The sequence below is a fragment of the Petaurus breviceps genome, unplaced genomic scaffold (assembly GCF_028583685.1).
Source record: "Petaurus breviceps papuanus isolate PSGF00001 unplaced genomic scaffold, PetGlider_PUasm1.0 520, whole genome shotgun sequence".
NCBI lineage: Eukaryota > Metazoa > Chordata > Mammalia > Diprotodontia > Petauridae > Petaurus > Petaurus breviceps.
This window is the reverse complement of record NW_027186354.1, coordinates 484725-508544: the sequence shown is the minus strand read 5'-3', so window position 1 is coordinate 508544 and position 23820 is coordinate 484725. Positions and strand designations below refer to the sequence as shown.

The 23820-nt window shown below is 40.3% G+C and overlaps 1 protein-coding gene across 1 annotated transcript in view; it reads right to left on the bottom strand.

Moving 5' to 3' along the window:
• Positions 1-23820, bottom strand: part of DNAI1 (dynein axonemal intermediate chain 1) — a 265252-nt gene that overhangs the window by 215144 nt on the left and 26288 nt on the right. Inside the window, exon 2 of the mRNA XM_069101915.1 lies at positions 5602-5643. Within this exon, the coding sequence (XP_068958016.1) occupies positions 5602-5643 (42 nt within the window). The remainder of the gene's footprint in view (positions 1-5601; positions 5644-23820) is intronic.

Genomic DNA, 23820 nt, shown 5'->3' with positions numbered 1-23820 from the left:
TCTTCCCAGTTGGCAAGTCATAAAAAGTCAAAATTATTTACAGAGTTTGGTTCCTTTTATGATGAATAGCTCTAGTCCAGACTATACATATAGCCTAAGGGTATAGACTCTGGATTGGCTGAGACTAGAGGTATCTTAACATAGGATGGAAGAAGGTGGGGGGGGGCGCGAGTACCAGGCGAGCCAGAGAAGGAGAGGGCCTCTGGGCAGGAATTGTGAATATGACTAAGAAAAAAAAAAGAAAAACAAAAGCAGAGGGTTTGTGGAACTTAGTCTAGGCTGGAGAACCGAAAGAATAAGGTAGCTCAAAGGGGATCCAAGGAGAGTTTGTAACTAACAGAAGTGTTCATTAGCTAAGGAAAGAGTTTGGAAGTTGAAAAAGAAAAGCCAGTTTTATGTTGCCACATTGGCTGCTAAAATTAAGCTGTAATATACCCACAAATACCCCCAAGTTTGGGGATGAGAAAACTTAGGGAATGTGTGTTAATTGCATTCAAATATCAGAAAGGTCACCACTTGGAAGAGAGAATAAAATTATTTTGTGTTGCCCCAAAGGTAAGAAATAGGAACAGTGGGTATAAGTTATAGGAAAGCAGATTTTGTATCCATATAAAGTGGAACTTCCTTAAAATTAGAAAAGTTCAACCACGGAATGGGCTGCATCATGGTGAAATGGCCTCTCCATCTCTAGAAGTGTTCAAGCAGAAGTTGGATATTGTCGTTGGAGTCAGAGGTCCTAGGTTCAGATCTTGACTATAAACTGTAATTTTGGGCAAATCCTTCAACTATTTTGGCTCCCAGTTTCCTCATCCAATCACATCCAGATCACAATTTCCAAACTATTTTGCCTACGCTCCTTCCATCATCCTCATCTCCCCCAATGAGGTATATACTAGAACCTTGGACACTGGCTCAGGAAACCTCCCTGGGTTGTGGTAGATGAGTTTTCTTGCCTGGCACTAGGCCTTCACTTCTAGCCACTATTTCCAAAACATGCCATAGTATGTATATATAGCTGGCAGAGAGTAAGCTGAACACTTAATGCTTTATCTGAAAAATGATGAAGTTGGACTAAATGACCTCTAAGGTCCCTGTCCAGCTCTAAATCTGCTATCCTATGATAATTCTGAAATTAGATGAGAGGTCGGACTAAATGACCTCTATTTATATTGCTTAGTTTTAACTTCATTTTTGAATAGTCTTTTTTTTTTAAGTTTTAACTTTTTGAGAGAGTTGGTGTAGTACAATAGAAAGATTATTGGATTTAGAGTCTGGGAGACCTGAATTCAAATTTTGTCTCCAACATTTTTACAATGTGACCCATATCTCTAAGCTTCAGTTTCCTTTATCTATAAAATGGGGATCACTGAGTTGTGGTAGGGATTAAATGAGATAATAGATATATTTGCAAAACATGTCGTCAACTTCAAATTTCTGCAAGTGCTTTGAAAGGCGATGAGTTTCCTGTTGCTGAGTTACTTAATCAAAGTTGGATTAACACTAAGGTCATTTTCAACTCTAAGATTCCAGGATTCTTCAAGCTCTAACAAAGTAGATATTGCATTCTACATGATAGGCTGCAATGGGCTGATAGGAAGAGATAGATAGCAAATATTACATGGTACTTTAAAGTTTGCAAAACACTATCCCTTATCTTATGTGAACCTCACAGCAATGTGGTGTGGTAGGCATTATAGGATTTAAGGGGCAGAGGAGTAAAGAGGGAAGGTATATTTTGTCCTGACCTGAAATATCATTGGTTTAGAGAACTCCTGGAGAGGAAATTCGTTATCTGACTGGCAAGTGTTCTGCAACTTAGTCTTAAGACAGTTACTTGGGACTTATGATGAAAAACGTTATCCATCTCCAGAGAAAGAACTGATGGAGTCTAAATAGGTCAAAGCATGCTCCCTCCCCCCCCCCCCCACACACACACTTTATTTTTCTTCGGGGTCGGGGCGTTTTTTGCTCTATGTTTTCTTTTACAACATAACTGATAGGGAAATATGTTTTACATGACTACACATGTATAACCTATATCAAATTGCTTGTCTTCTCAATGAGGTGGGTGGGAATGGATGGAGGGAAAGAATTCGGAACTTGGAATTTTTTAAAAAAGATGTTAAGAATAGTTTTTACATATAGTTGTAGAAAAAAATTGAAAATAAAAACTTACCTGGGGCACTAAGAGCTAGTAAGGTAACATGACCAGTAAGCATCAGCTATTTTAATCCAGGTGAGAGGCCTATCCAATAGTCTACGACTATCATTAGAGATAAGACATGGCATAGGAATGAGGTAAAATTGCGGATCCACCTTCATCCCTTGGGTGATGGTAACAGAAGGGGGCAGTGACAAATGTGGGAAGGTTTTTCTTCAAGAATACTCAGAAACAGGGTGGCTAGGTGGCACAGTGAGTAAAGCGCCAGCCCCAGAGTCAGGAGGACCTGAGTTCGGATCTGGCCTCAGACACTTAACAACAGCACAAAAAAAAACTGGCCGTGTAACCTTGGGCAAATTACTTAACCCCAATTGCCCTCCAAAAAGCAAAAAAAGAAGGAAAGAAAGAAAAAAATACCCAGAAACTGGGGCGGCTAGATGGCACAGTGAGTAAGAGCACCAGCCTGGAGTCGGGAGGACCCAGGACCGGTTCCAGCCTCAGATACTTAACACTCACACAAAAAAACTGGCCATGTGACCTTGGGCAAGTTACAGAATACCCAGAAACAACAACAAAAAAATTTCATTCCATTGGTCTAGGCTTTGCTGCCTCTACATAGTAGAGTCACTCAATAAAACCTGAATTGAATTAAACCAGAAGAAAAAAAAAGAATGCCCAGAGCTCACAGTGAATAGAGAACTGGTCCTGGAGTCAGAAGGACCTGAGTTCAAATCCAGCCTCAGACAGTTAACACTTACTAGCTGTGTAACCTTGAGCAAGTCACTTAACCCCAATTGCCCTGCCTTCCCCCCCTCTAAAAAGAAAAAAAAAAATACCCAGGGCAGTTTGATCTCGTCCTCTCAAATTCCTCTTTTACATTGGCTAAATTTTCTTTTCTAGCACAAACCCATCTCTGTTGCATCCATGCCCCATTCTCACACCACCTCCCTAGGCCAGCTCCTCACAATCTTATATCTGCTCTATGGCTATGGTGCTACCATTGGTCTCCCTTCTTATAGCCTCTTTATTTTTCAATTATCCTACACACTGTTGCCAGATGATTTTCCCCCTTAACACACAGCTCTGGTCATAAAACCTTCTCCAGCCCTCAAAACCTTTAGTGACTCACTACTGGCTACAAAATAAAGTCCCTAAACTTCATACTGGCATTCAGTCTGAATGAAAATGGTCCCAACCCTCCGCGTCCAATGTCCTCACCACTTTCATATATGCCCCTTGTGCCCTGTATGATCTGGACTAGTTGTCCTTACCCAAACGCAGCACTTTATTTCCTCTATATTTGCGTATCTGGGAAATCCTCTCCCATCTTTAACTATCAAAATCCTATGTATCCCTCAAGGCCTTGCTCAAATATTACATCTTATCTGGTAGCAATTCTCTCTTCTCTGTACTTCTTAGTTTATAACTTTTATTTATAAGAGTAATCATCTACTTCACTAGATCGTAAAATATATTTGCTGATATCTATGTATATATCTTATCTCCCTTACTAGATCATAAGCTCCTTGAGGGATTGTACTATTTTATTCATCTTTGTGTCTTCCCACAGCACCTGGAACAGTGACTTATGCCTAGTGGACAACAAACATTTGTGGAATGAATGCACTAAATAAGCGTATTGCCTTTTTACATAGATCTTAATTGTAACCTCAGAAAAACCTGTAAAATGCAAGCCATTTATCTAACTTTAATTCCCCCAGAGAGTCAAGTGATTGACAAATATCAAAATTTGCAAGCTGCCTAAGTTTTAATTTTTAAAAGGCTAATAAAATTATGAGTTATATATTAAACTATGGGGGAAAAAAAAAACAAAAATTATGGGAAACCCAAAGGATCATGGAGAGATTCATGGTGAGAATAAAAAGGCTGCAGGATATTATCATTTATTGTATGTGATTTACATCACAATAGTGACAAAAAAAGATATCCAGGAAATGTGCTATTAGAACAGGATATAGGCCAGTCATGTTAAGAAAGAGGAATATAATAGAGGAAGAGGCTAAGTCTTACACTGCTTCCCACTGAGTGTTTAAAAACAACAACACCACCACTAAATAACCTGGATGACGGCTGTAGTATTATCAGGTAAATTCTCTGTGGAGGATTTACCGGCAGATACAAGAAAGTATCATGGAGGGGCGGCCAGGTGGCTCAGTGAGTAAGAGCACCGGCTCCAGTGTCGGGATGACCTGGATCAAATCCGGGCTCAGATACTCAGCACCACACCCAGAAATAATAACTGGCCGTGTAACCTTGAGCAAGTTACTTAACCCTGATTGCTTTAAAAAAAAAAAAAGTATCACGGAGGGCTCTTAAATGGTACTGTTGGAATAAGTATCCAAACCCATCAGAGCATGGATCCAGCAAAGTACAGTGATATCCTTTGTCTTGTGTTTTGGTTCAGATTTGTGAGCTCATTGGTAGGGAATTCCCTAGTGAAGAAACTCCCTCTACCATCGATGAACAACAATCATTCTGCAACTCCCAGTCTTGGAGCCACTTGGGTCACTAAGAGGTCGTAACCAACACCAGCTCACAAAACCTGTAACAGAGGTAGAAGCTAAACCCAGGTCTTCCTGACTTTGAGGCATGCGCATTATCTACTGCATCATGTTGCCCCTCATAGACTTTATGTAGTGGTTACAATTCCTGCTAGTTCCTGAATCTCTAGTGCAGATAGATTATTACATCAGGAGGGCTTAAACACAGCTTTTTGCATATTTCCTTCATCATTATTTTCTAGTCCACTGGTTGGCAACCCCTTTAATAGTGAGAGGTACTCTTCACCTTGGGGCTCAGGGGCATAGGCCAGAGGTGCCTTGAGGGCTTTGTTTCCATATTTTCCATTAGTGATCTCAATGGCAGTGTATCTTGAAACTACAAGGAAAAGTGTCCCTATGTTATGGGACTCATGACCTCTTTTACTTGTGGTAACAATGGCACCTTTAAGTCGCTAGAGTCCTCTCCCTAAGGATTCAAGACCACTGAAAACTTCCTCTTTATTCACTGGCCTGGCCGTGTCAGGCTCATAAGAAATCTAGTTACTCTCTTCATGGCCAGTAGCCTCTAGGAAGGTGGGGCTTATTCATTATTCATTCATTCAATAGCTCCTAGGACAAAATTTCTTCTATTAATCTAGGAGGGCCCCATCAACCTACCCAGCATATGTGGCTGACTGACTTTTTACTGAGGAAATCAATTCACACACACACAAGTTTGTTTTTTTAAACTCGTAATTTACCTTAAATGTACTTTAATTTTAACTTCCATTTTTAGCTTCCAATTTGCCCATTTATTTATGGAAAACTATGACAACCCTTTCTCAATACATTACAGTACAAATAGCAATATACTTTCCCTTTCCCAGATGGAATTTTTTTTAAACCTTACAAAGACTCTGCCAAGAAGTTGTTACTTACTCTTTTCCTAGTTGTCCTGGCAGCTGGCTGTGTATTGCCACTCTAAAGAAGGAACAGAAACAGAAAATGAGTTGACCTAAACATGGTAATGCTGCAAATGATATTATTATGCTTGGGCCCTGAGGCTTTTTAGACAAAGCACATACCACTTTTTAAAAATCACATAAAATAATTCCCTAAGAGATTGCACATGCTTTTGACTTCAGCCAAAGAGGGTGCTTTATTTGAAGGCCATCTGTTCCAGGTTTGCCCAATTGACAAAGGGAGACCAACCAGGAAGATTAGTGTCAGGTGTTCGGCATTTTCGATTTAATTCAATTCAACAAGAATGTGTTAAGCCCCTAGTATGTGTTCAGCACTGGGACGGGGAGGAGCAAATTCCGGCTAGGACAAGGTCTCTCCTCTCAAGGAGATTACAATCTTGTTGAAGTGATAAGACTTTCCACACATAAAAACACTTCGTGTTCCAGAGACAGTAGTGGATTATAAATGTTATTATGGTTGCTTTTGACGGGAAATGGGATCAATGAGAGAAGAAGTAGAAATGACCTGAAGGATAGTAGGATTTGGATTGGTAGTGAGGAAGGCAGAGGGCAGCCCAAGGAGAAAGAACAGTGTCACCAGAAGCTTAGAGACAGGAATAAACACAGCAGGTTCTGGGGACTGTGGAGGAGCCCTGCCTGGCTTTTGCAGAAAGGTATCTGCAGGTAGTATTGAGAAGCAATACTTCTAAGATAATAGTATTATAGATTTTGAGCTGGGCAGAAGTCTACAGATGCTCTAGTCCAGGGCTATCAAACACATGACCAAGTGCAGCCCAAACCAGATTAAAATATAATTGGGAAATATTTTACAAAACAAGATACAACAAAGCATAGATAATATGACATTTAAAACAAAGTCAATATGTGGCCCTTGTGTATGGGTTAGTGATCCTCATTTCTATCTGAGTTTGACACGACTGGTCGAGTCCAGTCTCCTTCCCTTAGACCTAAGACAACCAAGGCCCAGAGGAGTTAAGAGGAGTCTTACTCAACTTTACACAAGTAGTAAGTGGCAGAGCCAAGGTTCAAACTCAGGGTCCCTTTCTCTCTCTCACACCCTTTATGTTGTACAACTGCAGTAGAAAGAGAAAAGATAGCCCCGTCTACATAGAAGGTCATTTCTGTCATATTGAAAATGATCATTTACAGGTAATTTGGCAAGAAGGCAAAATTCACTTTTTTTTTTTCCAAAAAGGAATACAGCAGGGGCAGCTAGATGGCGCAGTGAATAGAGCACCGGTTCTGGAGTCAGGAGGACCCGAGTTCAAATTTGGCCTCAGACACTTAACACGTACTAGCTGTGTGACCTTGGGCAAGTCACTTAACCCCAATTTCCCTGCCTTCCCCCCTCCAAAAAGACCAAAATTTTAAAAAGGGGGTATTAGCAACTGGAACACCTGGTCTTTCCTACCTCAATGTGCCTGATATATTGATATGAGTTGGCTCCTCAGACATTTCTGGATGATATGGCTTATGATTTGGAAGGTTTTAACAGAGCAAAATTAAATCATTTACATTGGTAAATGAAATGCATTGTTATTTTAAAAAAAACAACTATTAAGTATAATTACTTCCACAATCCTTTTTCTCTATTTTGAGGGCTGGGAGATTAGTCACTATGGGTTCTGGCAGGCAGGATTCTAGACTCAGTAAATTTATCACATTTGGCTAAAAGACCTGCCACTCTATAGCACATAGGTGAGAGTTTGACTATACTATATAATAGGGCTCTGCACTGTCTGTGGTCAGTGTGCAGCAGTACAGTGAATCATTTCTTTAGTCAGATGGAAAATGTAACAAGAGGAGTAACTTGCAGTAGTTTGTAGTGAGCTAGAACATTAAACAGGGCGTCAGAAGGAGCCAAGCCTCACTGGGTGCGCTTGGTGAGCTATTCCACTTTAGGGGACTAAAAGAGCTCTGAGGTGTCTTCCAGTCCTCTAATATTCTGTAATTCTATGAATTCAGCATTATTGGCATATTGATTAATTACTTTGTGCTTTTGTTGACCCAGGTCTGCTTTGCCCCATCATTTTTTATGCTCTCGGACTGCCTTCTTTTTCCCCCTACCTTATGTGGGCATAGGGAAAATAAACATTGATCCAAGTGTGCAGAAACATAATGTGGAAAAAAAAAATCTCCAAAGACATCACATACTATACTCCAAAGTCAAATATACATGCTATTTGAATTAGAGACAGTAGAACGAGGTGGACTGGAAGTCAGCAGACATGGCTTCTACTGCTGGCTTCATCATTAAGTCTTTATGGGACTTTGGGAGAATCACTTCATTTCCCTGAATCTGAGGGTGGCCATCTGTAAAATAATGGGATGGGACTAGTTTTCTACACTTGATTGCATAAACTCCAATATTCCAGTGGGTCTGTGATCTAATCCATTTGAGTATCCCTCCCAATAGTCATGCCTGCATATACTGTGCTACTGTTCATGTTGCCTGACATGATCTTGGGATTGAGGATACCAATGAAACATGCTCAGACTTTAGAAAGGCCAAGGTCATCCATTGCCTCCTGGACTATCACCAGTCATCTTGACTTTGGTCTTGCCACTAGACTTTGAAGGAAAAAGTGAGGCTGATGACTTTGCCCAATTCTGCCTCACTTAAATCCAACTTACACACAAGTTAAGACATCACCCTCGTGATGTCATTGGTCAAGAAAGAACAACAGAACAGAAACAGTGCAGGTTGGGTACTGGTTATCCCTTGCTTTTACCAGGTGAACAACTAATTTTTTTATCAAAAATATCTTTGATAGTATGCTTTACGCTGCTTCTCCTTTCATTTGTTCATTCAATAAGTATTTGTCAAACTCCTACCATGTGCTGGGCATAGTCCTAAACCCTAGGGACACAAAAGACAAAAATGAAACTACCCCACCCCTCAAGAAACTTGCATTCCTTTATGAGAGAAACCACATGAGCAAAGAAAAGCAAGCAGAAAATCTATACAAAGTAGTATCTGGAGTGGAACTCCAGCAACAGGAGAAAATCAGGAGAGGCTTTCAGTAGTCACTTGAACTAAGGTTGAAGGAAACCAGGGTTTCTAAGAGGTAAGGTTAAGGAGTGAGTGCATTTCTGGAATTTGGGCCACCTTGTTCAAAAGCAATGAGACGGGAGATGAGAGTGTGTGAAGGAGAACAATGTGCAAAAATCCTATGACAGTAGTCTGGAGGCAGATCATGAAGAGCTTTGAATGCCCCAAAGAATAGTTTGTATTTTATCCTAAAGAAACTATCAGCCCTGGGCTTTAGAAATGTCACTTTGGCAGCTGTAGGTAGGATGGATTGGAGAAGGCAAGAGATCAGAGGCCAGGAGACCAATTAGGAAGCCAGGGTAGCAAGGCAAGAAGCAAGAAGGGCCTTATTTGTAGCTGTCTTTCTTTCTGCTTGTGTTTGTATTCCCAGGGCTTAGAACTGTACCTGGTGCACAGTAAGCACTTGATATTTATTTGTTCACTTAACTTGACACTGAATGAAAAGAAGAGAACAGAGATGAAAGATAATTGTTGTAGTTCAGCTGTTTCAGTCATATCTGACTCTTCATGATCCCATTTGGGGTTTTCTTGGCAAGGATGCTGGAGTGATTTTGCCATTTCCTTCTCTAGTTCATTTTACAGATGAAGAAACTGAGGCAAACAGGTTAACTGACTTGCCCAGGGTCACACACCTAGTAAGTGTCACATCAGATTTGAACTCAAGGAAGATGAGTCTTCCTCACTCCAGGGCTGGCACTCTATCCACTGTGCCACCTAGCTACCCAAATAAAAATAGATAACTGAATATAGATCCCACAAAAAAAAACATATCCCATGTAGTGACTTAGGAAACCACAAATCAACACTATGTTGTTTTTTTGGGTGGACCAATGCCTCAATTTGACATCTCAGTGCTAAACATCACGCCCTATATGCCTAGGCTAAAACTTCTCCCTGAGAGGACATTATAGCATAACCATTTCTAACAACAACCAGGCAGTGTGCCTCCAGCCTACAATTAGGACTTTTTTATCAGCCACTATCTATGGAAGAAAAGAAAAACCTTCTCTTAAAGATAACTGTCTAATAGAGTTTAAATACTCTTTCAGTTCAGTTGTTGTTCAGTCCTGTTCGACTCTTCATGACCTCATTTGGGGTTTTCTTGGCAAAGATACTGGAGTGGTTTGCCATTTCCTTCTCCAGCTCATTTTACAGATAAGGAAACTGAGGCAAACATAGTGAAGTGACTTGCCCAGGGTCACACAGGTAGCAAGTATCTGAGGTATCAGATATTCTTATCTATTCCTCTACCTTAGCTGTAAATGAATTGGAACCAGGACAAATGGCAAAGCTAAGGAGACAAGGTCAGTGTTCTTCAGTCACCCATTCCTGGCTTTATCATGTATAACCAGGGGATGCACTGGTAAATGTTTAACAACTGCTCTCAAAAACAATTTATAGGGGCGGCCAGGTAGCACAGCGAGTAAGAGAACCGGCTCCAGTGTCAGGATGACCTGGATCAATTCTGGGCTCAGATACTCAGCACCACACCCAGAAATAACTGTCCATGTAACCTTGAGCAAGTTACTTAACCCCGATTGCTTTAAAAAAAAATTATATTTGACATACATTTAAGTTTTAGTTACATTATTAACATTTCCTTTGTCACTTCCTAACATGGAAGGTCAACGAAACAAAAAAGCAAACCCTGATTTGTGGCATCTGCCAATTTCTGAGATGTAAACGCAGATACCAAAAATTTAATATTCAGCTTCTTCAGCCTGTGCAACATACCACTTGTGTATTATTCGGTAAGTTGTGACATAGTAATAAAGACATAGTCTACTGTGGGATATTTCAGAAACCCATCTGTTCCTTTCTAATAACCTTGATGCCCTTGATGTGTGTGAAAATTATTCTCATAAAAATATTATATGGATGAGAAAGTAGACATTTGGGTCAGGAGTTATTAATATGCAATTGGTTCTCCTTTTTGTAATAATATCTGATAGTTTTTCCACATCTCTAATATCTTTCCCTGCTTTAGATACTTTGGGAAACAATCCCTCTATGTCCTTAAAATTGTGTCATCTCCAACACAGATGTCATCTGTGCATACTTGGTCTAGTTCAGCTGCTTTTCATATCTTAGTTCTCATCAATGTAATTTCTACTTCCTCTAAAAGAATATCTGAGAGTGTGATGGTTCTGACGGAGTGATGGGACCTGGACCCTGAAATGCATGGGAAAATTCAGGGACCGGGTTGCTTTCAAAGATATGGTCTTTAGGGGCCTTAAAAGGAAAAGACCATGTTTTTGAAAGCAACCTGGTCCCTGAATTTCCCCTTCAGTTCCACTGCCCTTGGTGGTAAAAAGAAAAATGTAAAAAAATATTTACAGATCTTTTCCATCTTTCATCTGTTTGCTCAGAATCATATTATTTAGTTTGTCTGTCAAGCTGCTTTCTTTAACCTTGTCTTCTCCAATGTTTCTTGATGCTTTATGAGGTAGTATTGCTCATAATTTTCCATGTGATCCTCTCTAAGATTTTACAGACAAGTCTTTATTTTAAGCCAGCATTGTCTTTGGTTATCATATCTCTCTGCTTCTTAGGTTTTTTAAAAAATTCTTTGGGTTGCCTTGTTATGCTGATTGATTTATATACAATAAGTTTCTGAAAATTTGTTATAATAAAGGGCAAGGGTTATGTCCTTTTTGTATGTATTTCTCATTTGAGGAGAAGGAAAAATAACTTGTTTAACTGGGTCAGACTAGAGTTGTTTTAACTGCACATCATTTTCCCCTTCAGTTTTATTCCTTTTTCTAGCATTTATTAATTTTGATCAATGTTCTAACAAGTTTTTGGTCTGTTTGTACAGGCAGTTGATTCATGAATGATTCCCACATCAGTAATGTAATCTCCTATCCATCAAAATATAACTGATTTTATTTTTGTGATGTTATTCAAAGCTTTCTATTTCTAGTGCCTTCTAATTTTTTCTTGAATAAAATGTTCATTTTACATATATATGTATATACATATATATTGGTGAGGTTTCTATGAAATCTGATCTCTCTCATTCCTCATTACTAAAACATATTTTATAATATAGTTCTTGCCACCCTCACTTATTCATTCACTTACTCCATTATTGTACTGAAGTTACCAAGGACCAAAGTATATCACTGATTTAATTTGAAGGGATTTATCTAGTTTTTCATAGAATTTTTCAATGCATTTTTCCCTGCAAAACAAGTTGGTATGCAAGCTAAATTTTTTTTTTAAATCTCATGAAATGACATTTCTTTCTATGACATTTGTTGTTACACAAGGTTGGGCAAATAGATTTTTGTGGTTTATTCATTCAACAAACATTGAGTGCTTACTATTTCAAGGATCCATTAAGCCAGTGGCATAATTAAGCTAGAACCTGTAGTATAGCTCATGTTTTGCCCATTAGGGATTGTAAGGGAGGGCATTCAGAGTGGAGGGAATAGCTAGAAAGAATCCCTGGGTTCTCTTGAAAAGGCCCTTAGGGGTCATCTAGTCAAACAAGAAAATACCAAGAATTTTTTCTACGATATAATAGCTCACATTTACACGGCACTTACTATGCTCTAAGCACTTTACAATTATTCTCTCATTTGGTCCTCACAACAGTCCTTGAAGGTAGGTATTATTGTGATCCCCATTTTCCCAACAAGTGATCATGGAGCCTTTGCTTGATAAGTAAGAACTAAGTGCTTTCTTGAGCATCCCAGTTCCATTTTAGATGCACAGTTCTAATAGTTAAGACATTTTCCCTGACATCAAACCTTTCATCTTTCTCTTTCTAACTTGACTCACTGCTTTTAGTTTAATCCTCTCAGGCCAAGCAGAAAAAAAAATCTAATCTCTGTTCCAAACAACAGCCCTTCAAATACTTGTATAGATGATTTGGCCAGGAGTAGCCTAAAAGTATCTCCTTACACAAAAGGTAGATGTCAAGATGTTTGAATATGTTTCCTTGACAGAATATGAACAAGCTGTCTGATCAACTTGACAAGGAATAAGGATGAGACCCTTTAATTAAAGAAATCTCCCTAACCACACCCTTGGTTTGGGGTCTGTAAAAGGGAGCAAAGAGACATCCTAGTGTTCAGAGAACCAGAATTGAGCATACTTAAAAAGTGACTAGGTCATGAGATCTCCTTCTAAACTGATCTCAAACTCTTACTGACCATCCTTTGGGTCTAGCCTCTCAAACAATTCTCAATCTGCTAAAGTATTATCATCTAGCTGACGGCTCTTAATCTTGGTCACAGAAATATAGAATTTGGGGGTTAGAAGGAACATAGCCATGGAGTACAAATGATATCCCCCAAAGATTTCTCACTATAACATCTGGCCTCTGCTTGAATTAACTCATCTACAGGTATTTATTAAATGTCTACTATGACACAAAGATAAAAATTAAACAATTCCTGCTCTCAAAGAGCTTCTGTCCTATTGGAATAGAGAACAGGTACATGGGCACGTCTATAGCTCTCCCTCTTTACCTTTGCCTTGCAGAATGCCTTTCTTCCCTCAAGAATCAGCTTAATCGGAAGCACGACCTCCGAGCTGCTCTGGCTTCCATCTTCCCCAATCAATATAAAAAGGGGACTCTGAACAAACTTTGGAGCTGCAGAACCCACAAAATGACACAGAGAAGCTAACCTCCCGCTGAAGACAGCCTGGCAGGCCGGCAGGAATCGGTCAGGACAGCGCTCTGGGAGCCGAGCCCAGCACCACACCGAGGCTTTAGCCCCAGGGCGGGCCTGACCAACCGCCTGCCAGAGGGACTCCAGATCAGCAGCAGCTGTGGCCGTTTCCAGATTTATCAGTACATAGATGCGAACGACAAGGTGAGAGGCCAGTGCAGTCTGGACTTTGGGACCCAGTAAGTGGGAGTTGCGTGGCTTTTACCCCTGGGGCAAGAAACCGCTGAGACGCCAGCACAGCCTGCCAGCACCATGTGGCAGCTTCAGCTCCTGGCCTGCAGAGTGTAGGGGGACCAAGCACCAGTCTGAGGGGTAATCGCTCCTGCTTTAACCTGCTTGGATCTGGATTGCAATCTAGGGTGGAAGTCCTGGGGTGTGTGTCCAGCTTGCCAGAGCGTGTGGAGACCTCAGAGAGGGCACCCATCTAATACCTCCAGCAGCTGAGAAAACCCCAGCGTTTGGGACGAAAACTCCCCTGTCTGGAGGCAGAGTCCTACTGTGGCAAAAAGCCCAAAAGTCAAATAATTGAGTGGCAAAATGAGCAGGCAAAGGAAACAAAGCAGACAGAAGATTCCAACATTACACTCCTATTTTGGGGATAAGAAGGAGCAAGGCATGGAACAGGAGGAAAACAGTGAAGTCAGTACTCCTGCACCAAAAGCTTCAGAGGAAAATACAAGCCGGTTACAGGCCATAGAGGACCTTAAGAAGCAGATAAGAGAAGTGGAGGAAAAATTGGGAAGAGAAATGAGAACAATGCAAGAAAATTATGAAATGAGAGTCAACAGCCTGACTGAAGAAAATAATACCTTAAAAAACAGACTGACTCAAATGGCAAAGGAGGCTCAAAAAGGCAATGAGGAGAAGAATGCCTTAAAAAGTCGAATTTGCCAGATGGAAAAAGAATCTCAAAAGCTCACTGAGGAGAATCATTGCTTCAGAATTAGATTGGAGCAAATGGAAGCTAATGACTTTATGAGAAATCAAGATGCTGTTAAACAGATCCAAACAAATGAAAGAATAGAAGGCAATGTGAAATATCTCATGGGAAAAACCACTGACCTGGAAAATAGATCCAGGAGAGATAATTTAAAAATTATTGGACTATCTGAAAGCCATGACCAAAGTAAGAACCTAGAAGGCATCCTCCAGGAAGTTCTCAAAGAAAACTGCCCTGATGTTTTAGAACGAGAGGGCAAAATAGAGGTTGAAAGAATCCACCGATCACCTCCTGAAAAAGATCCCAAAAAGAAAACTCCTAGAAATATTATAGCCAGGTTCCGGAATTCCCAGATTAAGGAGAGAGTATTACAAGCAGCCAGGAAGAAACAATTTGAATATTGTGGAAACACAATCAGGATAACCCAGGATCTGACAGCTTCTACACTGAGGGATCGAAGGGCTTGGAATATGATATTCCGGAGGTCAAGGGAGCTGGGATTAAAACCAAGAATCACCTACCCAGCAAAACTGAGTATCATGTTTCAGGGGAAAATATGGTCATTCAGTGGAATACAGGACTTTCAAGCATTCTTGCTGAAAAAACCAGAGTTGAATAGAAAATTTGACATTCAGATACAAGATGCAAGAGAAGCATGAGAAGGTAAACAGGGAAAAGAAATCATATTTATCAAAGTTGAACTATTAACATTCCTACATGGAAAAACAATAATTGTAACTTATGAAACTTTTCACAGTAGTTGAAGGGAATAGAAATATATATATGAGGGCATATGGGCATATGAATACATATGTGAATGTGTGTATGTATGTTTACAGGTATACATAGATAGAGGGCACAGGACCAATTTAACAGGAAGGGATGATACTTAAAAGGTGAAATTAAGAGGTGAGAGAGGAACATAATGAGAGGAGATGGGAAGAGACAGAATGGGGTAAACTATCTCATATAGAAGAGGCAAGGGAAAATGGTTACAATGGAGGGGAAGAATAGGAAGGCAAAAGGGAATGGGTCAACCTTATTCCCATTGCATCTGGCTTGAGGAGGGAGTGAAATACACACTAAATAAGGGATCTCACCCACCAGGAGAATAGGGGGGGAAGGGGATGAGAGGGATGGAAGGGAGGGCAGGCTGGGAGGGAGGGAAGTTGGAAGCACCCACTTTTGAAAAGGGACAGGACCAAAGTAGAGAATAGAACAAGTGGGAGGTGGAATAGGAGGAAGGGAAATAAAAAAAAAATCAGCTTAATCATCCCTTTTCTACATGAAGCCTTCACTTATCTGCTCAAGCACTAGTACCTTCCCTAAAATACCTTTATTGATCTTTTCTAAATTCACAAATAAAATTCATAAAGGAAATTCATATTTTAAATAAAATTCATAAATATATAAAAATCATAAATTAAATTCATGTTCTAAATAAAACAGAATTGAAGTAGTTTAGGGAGATAGGATACTAGCACTTCAGAGGGGAAGGGCTTCGTGCAGAAAAGGGGTGATTAAGCTGATTTTCTTGAGAGCAGAAAGGAATTCTATGAGGTAGAGATAAGGAGTGAGTATATTTTAAGTGTAGATGTGGCCAGTGTGCAAAAAAAGCACAGAGACTGGAAATGGGGAAGATGGGAGTCTGTGAGAAACAGTAAAAATCATATTTGGCTACACCATTGAGTGTGGGAAGTGGGTTGGGGCCTGGTTGTAAAGGGCTTTAAAAGACAGAACAGCTGGTTTGTTTTCTGTTGTTTTTTTTTTTGGGGGGGCAATGACTTCTTTCCATCTTTACCCTAAAGGAAATCATTTTGGCAGCTGTATGTCTAAGGCAGCTAGATGTTACAGTGTTGGCCTTGATGTCAGGAAAACCTGAGTTCAAATTCTGCCTTAGACACTTACCAGCTGTGTAACTCTAGGTAATTCACTTAATCTCTCTAAGCCTTAGTGTCCTCATCCGAAAAATTGGGACGATGCTAGCACCTGCTTCACACGGTTGTTATAAGGAGCAAATGAGACATATATAAAGCACTTCACAAATTTTAAGGTACCATATAAATGCTAGCTACTTAACTGTATGGGGGATGGATCGGTACAGAGAGAGACTTGAGTCAGGAAGGCCCATTAGGAGGCCCCTGCACTTGTCTGGGGGAGAAGAGATGTCAACATGAACCAAAGTAGTGGTTGTGTGAGCAGGGGAGAAGGGGACAGACACCAGAGACTAATCAATCAATATTTATTAAACACCTGCTATGAGATAAACCGAAGACCTCCAATGAGGGAGAACCCACAATCTCTTGAGTCAACCCATTGTACTTTTAGACAGTTCTAATTATTCATAAGTTCCTACCCATAGGTCAAAGCCTTAATTTTCCTCTTTGCAGTTTCTATCCATTGTTCTGGGTTCTTTCCTTTGAGATCAATTAAAATAAATCCAATCCCTCTTCCCTGTGACATCCCTTCAAATATTTTGAGTAGGTGCTTAAATGTGTGATTTAGTACAAAGAATTATAAATCTGGAATCAAGATACTTGTCCAAACCATGGCTCTGCACTTACTACCTTACCCGGGGACCTTGGGCAAGCTATTTAACTTCTCAGGGTCTCACCTTCAAATGTGAAATGGGAATGATAAGAGCACTCAACTCCAGGGTTGTTGTGGGGATCTAACAAATCAGTATTTGGAAAAGTGCTTAGCACAGGGCCTGCACATGGGAGGTGCTTAATAAAAGCTTCCTTCTTTCCTTCCTCTCTTCCTCCCTCCTCCCTCTCTCTCTTCTTACCTCCTTTCCTCTCTCCCCTCCCTCCTTCCTTCCCTCCCTTTCTCCCTCCTCCATTTTCTTCTTCTTCCCTTCCCTCCTTCCTTCTTTCTCTCTTTCCTCCCTCCTCTCTTCTTTCCTTCCTTCCCTTCTTCTTCCCCTTCTTTCCTTCCTTCTCTCCTTCCTCCCAACCTTCCTTCCCTTATTTCCTTCCTTCCTTCCTTCCTCCCTCCCTCCTTTACTCCCTCCTTCCCTTCCTTCCTTCCATTCGGTGACTGAACTTGGTAACTTCCAAAGTTAGAGATTTCAAACAGGAAGGTCTTGGAGATCATCTAAATACATACTTATTCTCCATTTAGTTGAAGATAAATCCAGATTGTTCAGGACTTTGAACACCTTGGTGAGGAATTTAAACCTTATTCAGGAAGTAATGGGAAGTCATTGACAGCTTTTCGGGAATACAGGCCTAGTTTTTCTAGATGTTCACTAGCCACCTAAATGTTCGGTAGCCCTGGCTCCTCCCACAGAAAGACTCAGGGATAGGAGTTGTAATCTGAGCTTAGATTTCTTTCACCTTAGTTAGCCAAGTCAGATCCTTGCTTTATTTCATTGGCCTGTTTTACATTTATTATAGTGTGGCTTTTACAGCGTGTTAATTGAAATATTTCCAACTGCCAAAAACAATTACGCTCAAACTGCTTGTCAATTATTTTATTGCCAGATAAATGTTTTTACGGACCCATTTATGGGGGGGTGATGGTAACTAGATCTTGTTTTCTATTTAAAGTTGGCAGTTCAATTTTGAATTGGGCCTACACATGTTATATTGTACTCTGCAAAGCTGTTTTAAATTTTCTTGCTTAAATCACATTAAGTTAATGATCAGGGTGTTTTTTTTTTTAAAGGCAAAGTGAATTCAGTGGCTACTGCTATCAGATTGCAGAGGAGTATTCCCATTAGAGGCAGCCCTTGTGAGCTGTGAATTTAACTACCTTCATTACCAATAATAATTATAACATGGACATTGATCTGGGCTAGCATTAGAGAATATTGAAAAATACCGAAGGACATAGAACAGAATTATAGGCTCTTTGAGTTAGAATGGTCCTGGTATAAGCCTCTAACCAATGTAAAAAATATCTCTACAGTATGCTCAAAAAGTGGTTACTCAGCCTCTGCTGAAGACCTCAAGTGACAGGGAACTCATTACCCCAGGATTCCCCTCTGGACAGAATGGAGGGCAGAAAGTATTTCATTTTTGTCCTCGTATTTCCTGTGAATAGCACGGTGCTTGGCACAGGTAGGTGCTTAATAAAATGCTTGTTAGTTGATTAGATTCAAGGAGTCCATTAGGACATTCTGGTCAGGTTATAGATGGTCATCGGATCTTTGATATGGATCCTTTATATAGGCTGGTTCTCTAGGAGTGGGTCGTGGAGAGTGATATTTGGAGAAAATTTGCTCATGTGCAAACAAAAAATATCAATGAAAGTGTGTGTGTGTGTGTGTGTGTGTGTGTGTGTGTATTACCTAATTCCCTGATGAGGTTTTTATACACAACTGTGACAAAAAAGGTCAATTGATCAACAGTCATTTTCTGCCTCTCCTTTCTGTATCAGTTGTCAGACCTTGAAAATCTGTAGCTGCTTGTGTAGTTGACTACTAATAAAGTAATGAACTGAATAAAGTAGGACAATGTCACAGCACTGTAGCTAGGCTACTTTGATATGGGGGAAAAGCACTGCAAAAGATGAAATCATAGAATTATAAAGCTGGAAGGGGCCAGCTGAGTCCAATTACATATGAAACTGGAACCTGGAGAAGTTAAGGGACTCATCCAAGGTCTCTTAGGATCACCTGGTTCAACCTGCTGCCCTCCATTTTACAGATGAGGAAATTGAGGACCACCATGTTGAAATGCCCTGCCCTAAATTGTACTGCTTGGTAGTGGCAGAACTGAGACTAGAATTTGGGTTTCCAGATTCCTGGTCCTCTGCTATACCAAGGATATGGTAAAGTTGGGAGTTGGTGAATTTTTTTTAAAACATTTTGACAACTGTATTTCAATAGAATTGGTTTCCTTTGTAATCCTACATATTCTATATATATTGAAAACATTCTCCTAAAAGGGGATCAGTAGGTTTTACCAGATGGCCTAAGGGGTCCATAACATAAAAAAAGGTTAAGAATTCCTGGATTATACCAGTGAATCTTATATTTGAGAGAAAATCATTTTAGCATAATAGGCAACATGGAAAAGTGCTTAGTCAGTCTTGCAGTTAAGACCTGAGTTCAAGTCCTATATCTGATTAAAAAAAAAAAAACTGGCTATGTAACTCTAGACAAGTCACTTAATCTCTCACTGCTCCCTGTCTAAAGCAGCTAGGTAGATACAATGCTAGTCTTGACATCAGGAAGATCCTGAGTTCAAATCCAGACTCAGATACTTCCTAGTTATGTGACCCTGGGCAAGTCATTTAACCCTATCTGCCTCAGTTTCCTCATCTATAAAGTGAGCTGGAGAAGGAAATGGAAAACCACTCCAGTATCCTTGCCAAGAAAATCCCCAGAGAGGTCACAAAGAGACAATATTGAAAACAACTATATAACAAAAGTATCACACGCACAGAGGGCTGGACCTGGAGTCAGGAAAGGCTGAGTTCAACTCCAGCCTCAGATTCTTCCTAGTATATTATTCTGGGCAAGTCACTTAACCTCTGTCTGCCTCAGTTTCCATAAATGTCAAATGGAGAAGTAATAGCACCTACACCCCAGAGTCGTTGTAAGGATCAGATAATATTTGTAAAGCCCTTAGCACATAGTAGGTGCTTAATAAATGCTTATCCCTTTCCCTTCTAGGTGCCCCCTTTTAGAAAAGGCATCAATAAGAAAGGGAACATCTAGGAGTGCTAACCAGGATGGTGAAAGGATCTGACTCCTCTCCATTTGCAGATCAACTAGATGAAGGAGCCGTAGTATTTCTCCTGGGGAAGAATTAGGAAGGGACATGATAGCTTTCTTCAAATATTCTGAGGGGCTGTCATGTGGAAGATGGTTAAGATGTGTTCTGGTTGACGACAGAGGGCAGCATTGGGAGTGATGTGTACAAGTTTCAAAAACAGAAATTTAAGCTGACTATAGGAAAGATTTTCTAACAATTAGAGTGATCTTATAGGATATAAAATTTGTGAAAAACTCCAAATGGAAATAAAGGGTGAAAAGAGTCTCTCCCTCATTTTTGGCTATTGTAGTGACCATGTTCTAAAGCTGGTTATCCAACATTCATTCAACCTGATAGTGAACATGAGAGCTCTCCTATTTATAACAATGGCATAACTGCCCTCTGTGATTCTCTCATACATGAAGGATGGTCTGGATAAAAGGCCCTGTCTAGTTGGTTCATGAAGCTTCTATCTAGATGGAGTCAGTGATGCTGGAAGCTTTCTGTTAGCCACTTAGTAGGGTCCTTTACTAGCCCCCTCACCTGCTGGAAATGTGAACTCCCCTATTTAATTTTTTTTAATCCCCTTTAATAAAGTTATTTTTTCAGGGCAGCTAGGTGGCAAAGTGAATAAAGCACCAGGCCTGGAGTCAGGAGGACCTGAGTTCAAATCCAATCTCAGACATTTAACACTAACTAGCTGTTGTGACCTTGGGCAAGTCACTTAACCCCAATTGCTTTGCCTTCCCCCATCCAAAAAAAAAAAACACAAAAAAGAATAAAATTATTTTTGCTACCATCAGTCTACTTCCTCTGAGGGGAACATATGCCAAAGTGGAATGGGCTACTTCAGGAGGCAGTCGGCTCTTCTTCAGGGGAGGATTAAGCAAATGCTAGATGACTATTGGTTGAGTATATTACAGAAGAATTATTATTGTTGTTTGGGTATGAGCTGGAGTAGAGAGTCTTGGAGGTCCCTTCCGCTCAGATTCCAAGACTATGATTCTAGTTAGACCTCTCCCTTGTCTGTTAGCTAACACTGAACCCTTATTGTCTGCAACCCAGGTTCTGCCCGCTATTATACCTCCTCTAGACCTTGTTGTAAATTTTGGACTTTGACCTTCTTTTTTTTCTGATGCCTCTCAGACGCTTGTCCATTTATTGACATGTTTATTCATTTCCTGATACTGACCTGATGAACTCTGTCACTGACCTATGTATGGTAAGTCTCTCCGCTCCCACACCTCTCCCTTCTCAAGCACGGAAGAGTTCACTCAGCACTACGGAGCGTCCCTGGTCATGATTTTCAACAAACTCCTGCCTGGCTAGTAAATGGAATAGTAGATTTTAAAATTCAAATAACATCTCAGGGACCTGCTTCCAAGACAGACCACTATTTCTTTATCAAATAGGCAGTATGGGGCAAGGATGATCAATTAATTGCTCGAGATGACTGACTAGAATGATAAAATGTAATTGTATTTAAAAGTTGGAAGTTTGAGGATGGAAGCATGTCAGAATCCATGCAGGAAGCCATGCCCTTCTTTAAATGTCCCAAATAAAGGTAGCAAGACTAATAATAATAAAAAAATAGTAAATAATCATATAAAATAGTGATCGTAGTAATTGTACTTGTTGAATCACCTATGCTATAGTGAGCCATATAGAACATTAGACTAGGGACTTAGGTTCAGTTCTCAACTTTATCTAGCTCTGTGACCTTGGGCAAATAATTTCATTCCTCTGAGCCTCAGTTTCCCCATCTGTAAAATTGAGTTTTGTTGGACGAGGTCTTATAGATTCCTTCAAATTCTATGACCTATGACTCTTCCATTCTTTCCTTCTGGGGCCTTGAAATCTGGTCATCCTTCTAAGATCTTAAACCTTTACCACTATTGTGATAATAATCCTAACCTATATTTCCAGCCTCATCTTACCCTTCTTCCTTACTGTGTTAAAATCAAAACAGCCAAACCTGGGTATAACCTGGTGCTCTGCAAGAAGTAATTGGCCAGTAAAACACTGGCCAATTAGTCCAGTACAAGGCAGTCTGCATCCATACCTGCACCCTCTGCTCCAGACAAACTAAGCTGCTCAATTTGATCTAATTCATACTGGAACATTCATAATAAATGTGTGTGTGTGTGTTCGTAGAATATATCACAATATTCTGGACATTAGGCTGGGGTAGAAAGAACAACTAGGTTTGAATTCAATCTCCCTAACTTCCTAATCATAGCCTTTTCCCACTGAAATTGGATTAGACAGTGTGCTGTTTGTTGAGGGATAGGATACTTGAAGAACTAGGGAAGTGTGAGTTAATTCCCCACATTCCCACAAAACCAGCTGTAATGGAAATGCAGATTTAAAGATCTTCCCTGCCCCTAGGCTAACGTGCACCTGGAGCCTGGGGTGGGAGGCTGGTTTTTCAGTAGATACTTCTTGATTGGCCAGTGAGTCAATAAGGTTGTTACATTCTCTGAGCCAGGAGAAGGCTATATAAGCCCTGAAGTGTAGCTTTGTTTTGGGACTCACTTTGAGAAATGTTCTGTGATTTGATCTGAATTCTGGGAAGCCGTTGTTGAGAGTCCCCCAGCTTTGAAAAACCCAGAATGTGGAAACCCAGATGTTGACTGGGTATGGATGTAATGGTTGGACAGTTTGGAAATCTGTCTACTTGATGTTTCTGTCTTGATAATTATGCCTGTATACTTTGAGGTTCAGGGTGCTGACCTTTTCTCCTGAACAAGGTAAACGATATATGTCTGACTGATTAAAGTAAGAGTAAGCTTGTTAACCCATTTTGAGTTGCTTTCCTTTAACAAAGCAGATCCAAGAACCTGTGGTAGCTGCAAACCCTGAGGACGCTTGGGGTGCTTGCTGCTACACCAGCCTGGGCTGTTGGGGGCAAGGAAGCTGTGCTGAAGTCTTAGAATAAATTGGGCTAACTTTGCCCCCAGGTGGACTGATCCGGGACCTAGGTGTGGACCCTCTGGGAAAGAATGTAAAACTGATTTTTAGGAAACTGGAAGAGGACTCCCTCCTGGGAACTTTCTTTCCAACTGTTAACCGACTTGCTTGGGGCTTTTATCTGTTTTTCTCTTCCTGAATTACCTCTTCACCTTCTTGGGAATAGTTTTTACCTGAGGGTATTTGAATATATTTTTATTAAATGGATTATTTGCCTGAAACCCTCAGGTTCTGTTGTACCAGATGCAAAATCCCAACTGGGAAAGTGTTCAGTTCCCTTTGTTGTAGGAAGCTAATGAAATAATGTACATGAAAGTGTTTAGAAAACTCTGAAGCACTATAGGGAATGATAAATATGAAGAATATGGGAGGACTTATAGTAAATGTTGCTGAACAAAGGCAGAAGAGTCAAAAGAAGAACACATTCACAGACCATAACTAAGTAAATGAAGACAACATTGAGAACATCAGGATTCAGGTTAAGCAGAGATGACAATTCTTTTTGTTGTTGTTGAGTCGTCTAAGTCATGTCTGACTCTTCATGAGCCTGTTTTGGGTTTTCTTGGCAAACATACTGGAGGGGTTTGCCATTTCCTTCTCCAGCTCATTTTACAGATGAGGAAACTGAGGCAAACAGGGTGAGGTGACTTGTGCCCAGAAATAGATGACTAATAAGTGTCAGAGGCAGGAAGAGGAGTCTTCTTGACTCAGGCCAGGCACTCTATCTACTACGCCACCTAGCGGCCCTAACTTCTTTTAACCAATGGTAAATTACAAAAGTATATACAGTGAAACTCTTTTTTGCTGCTTTACTTAATTATTTCCA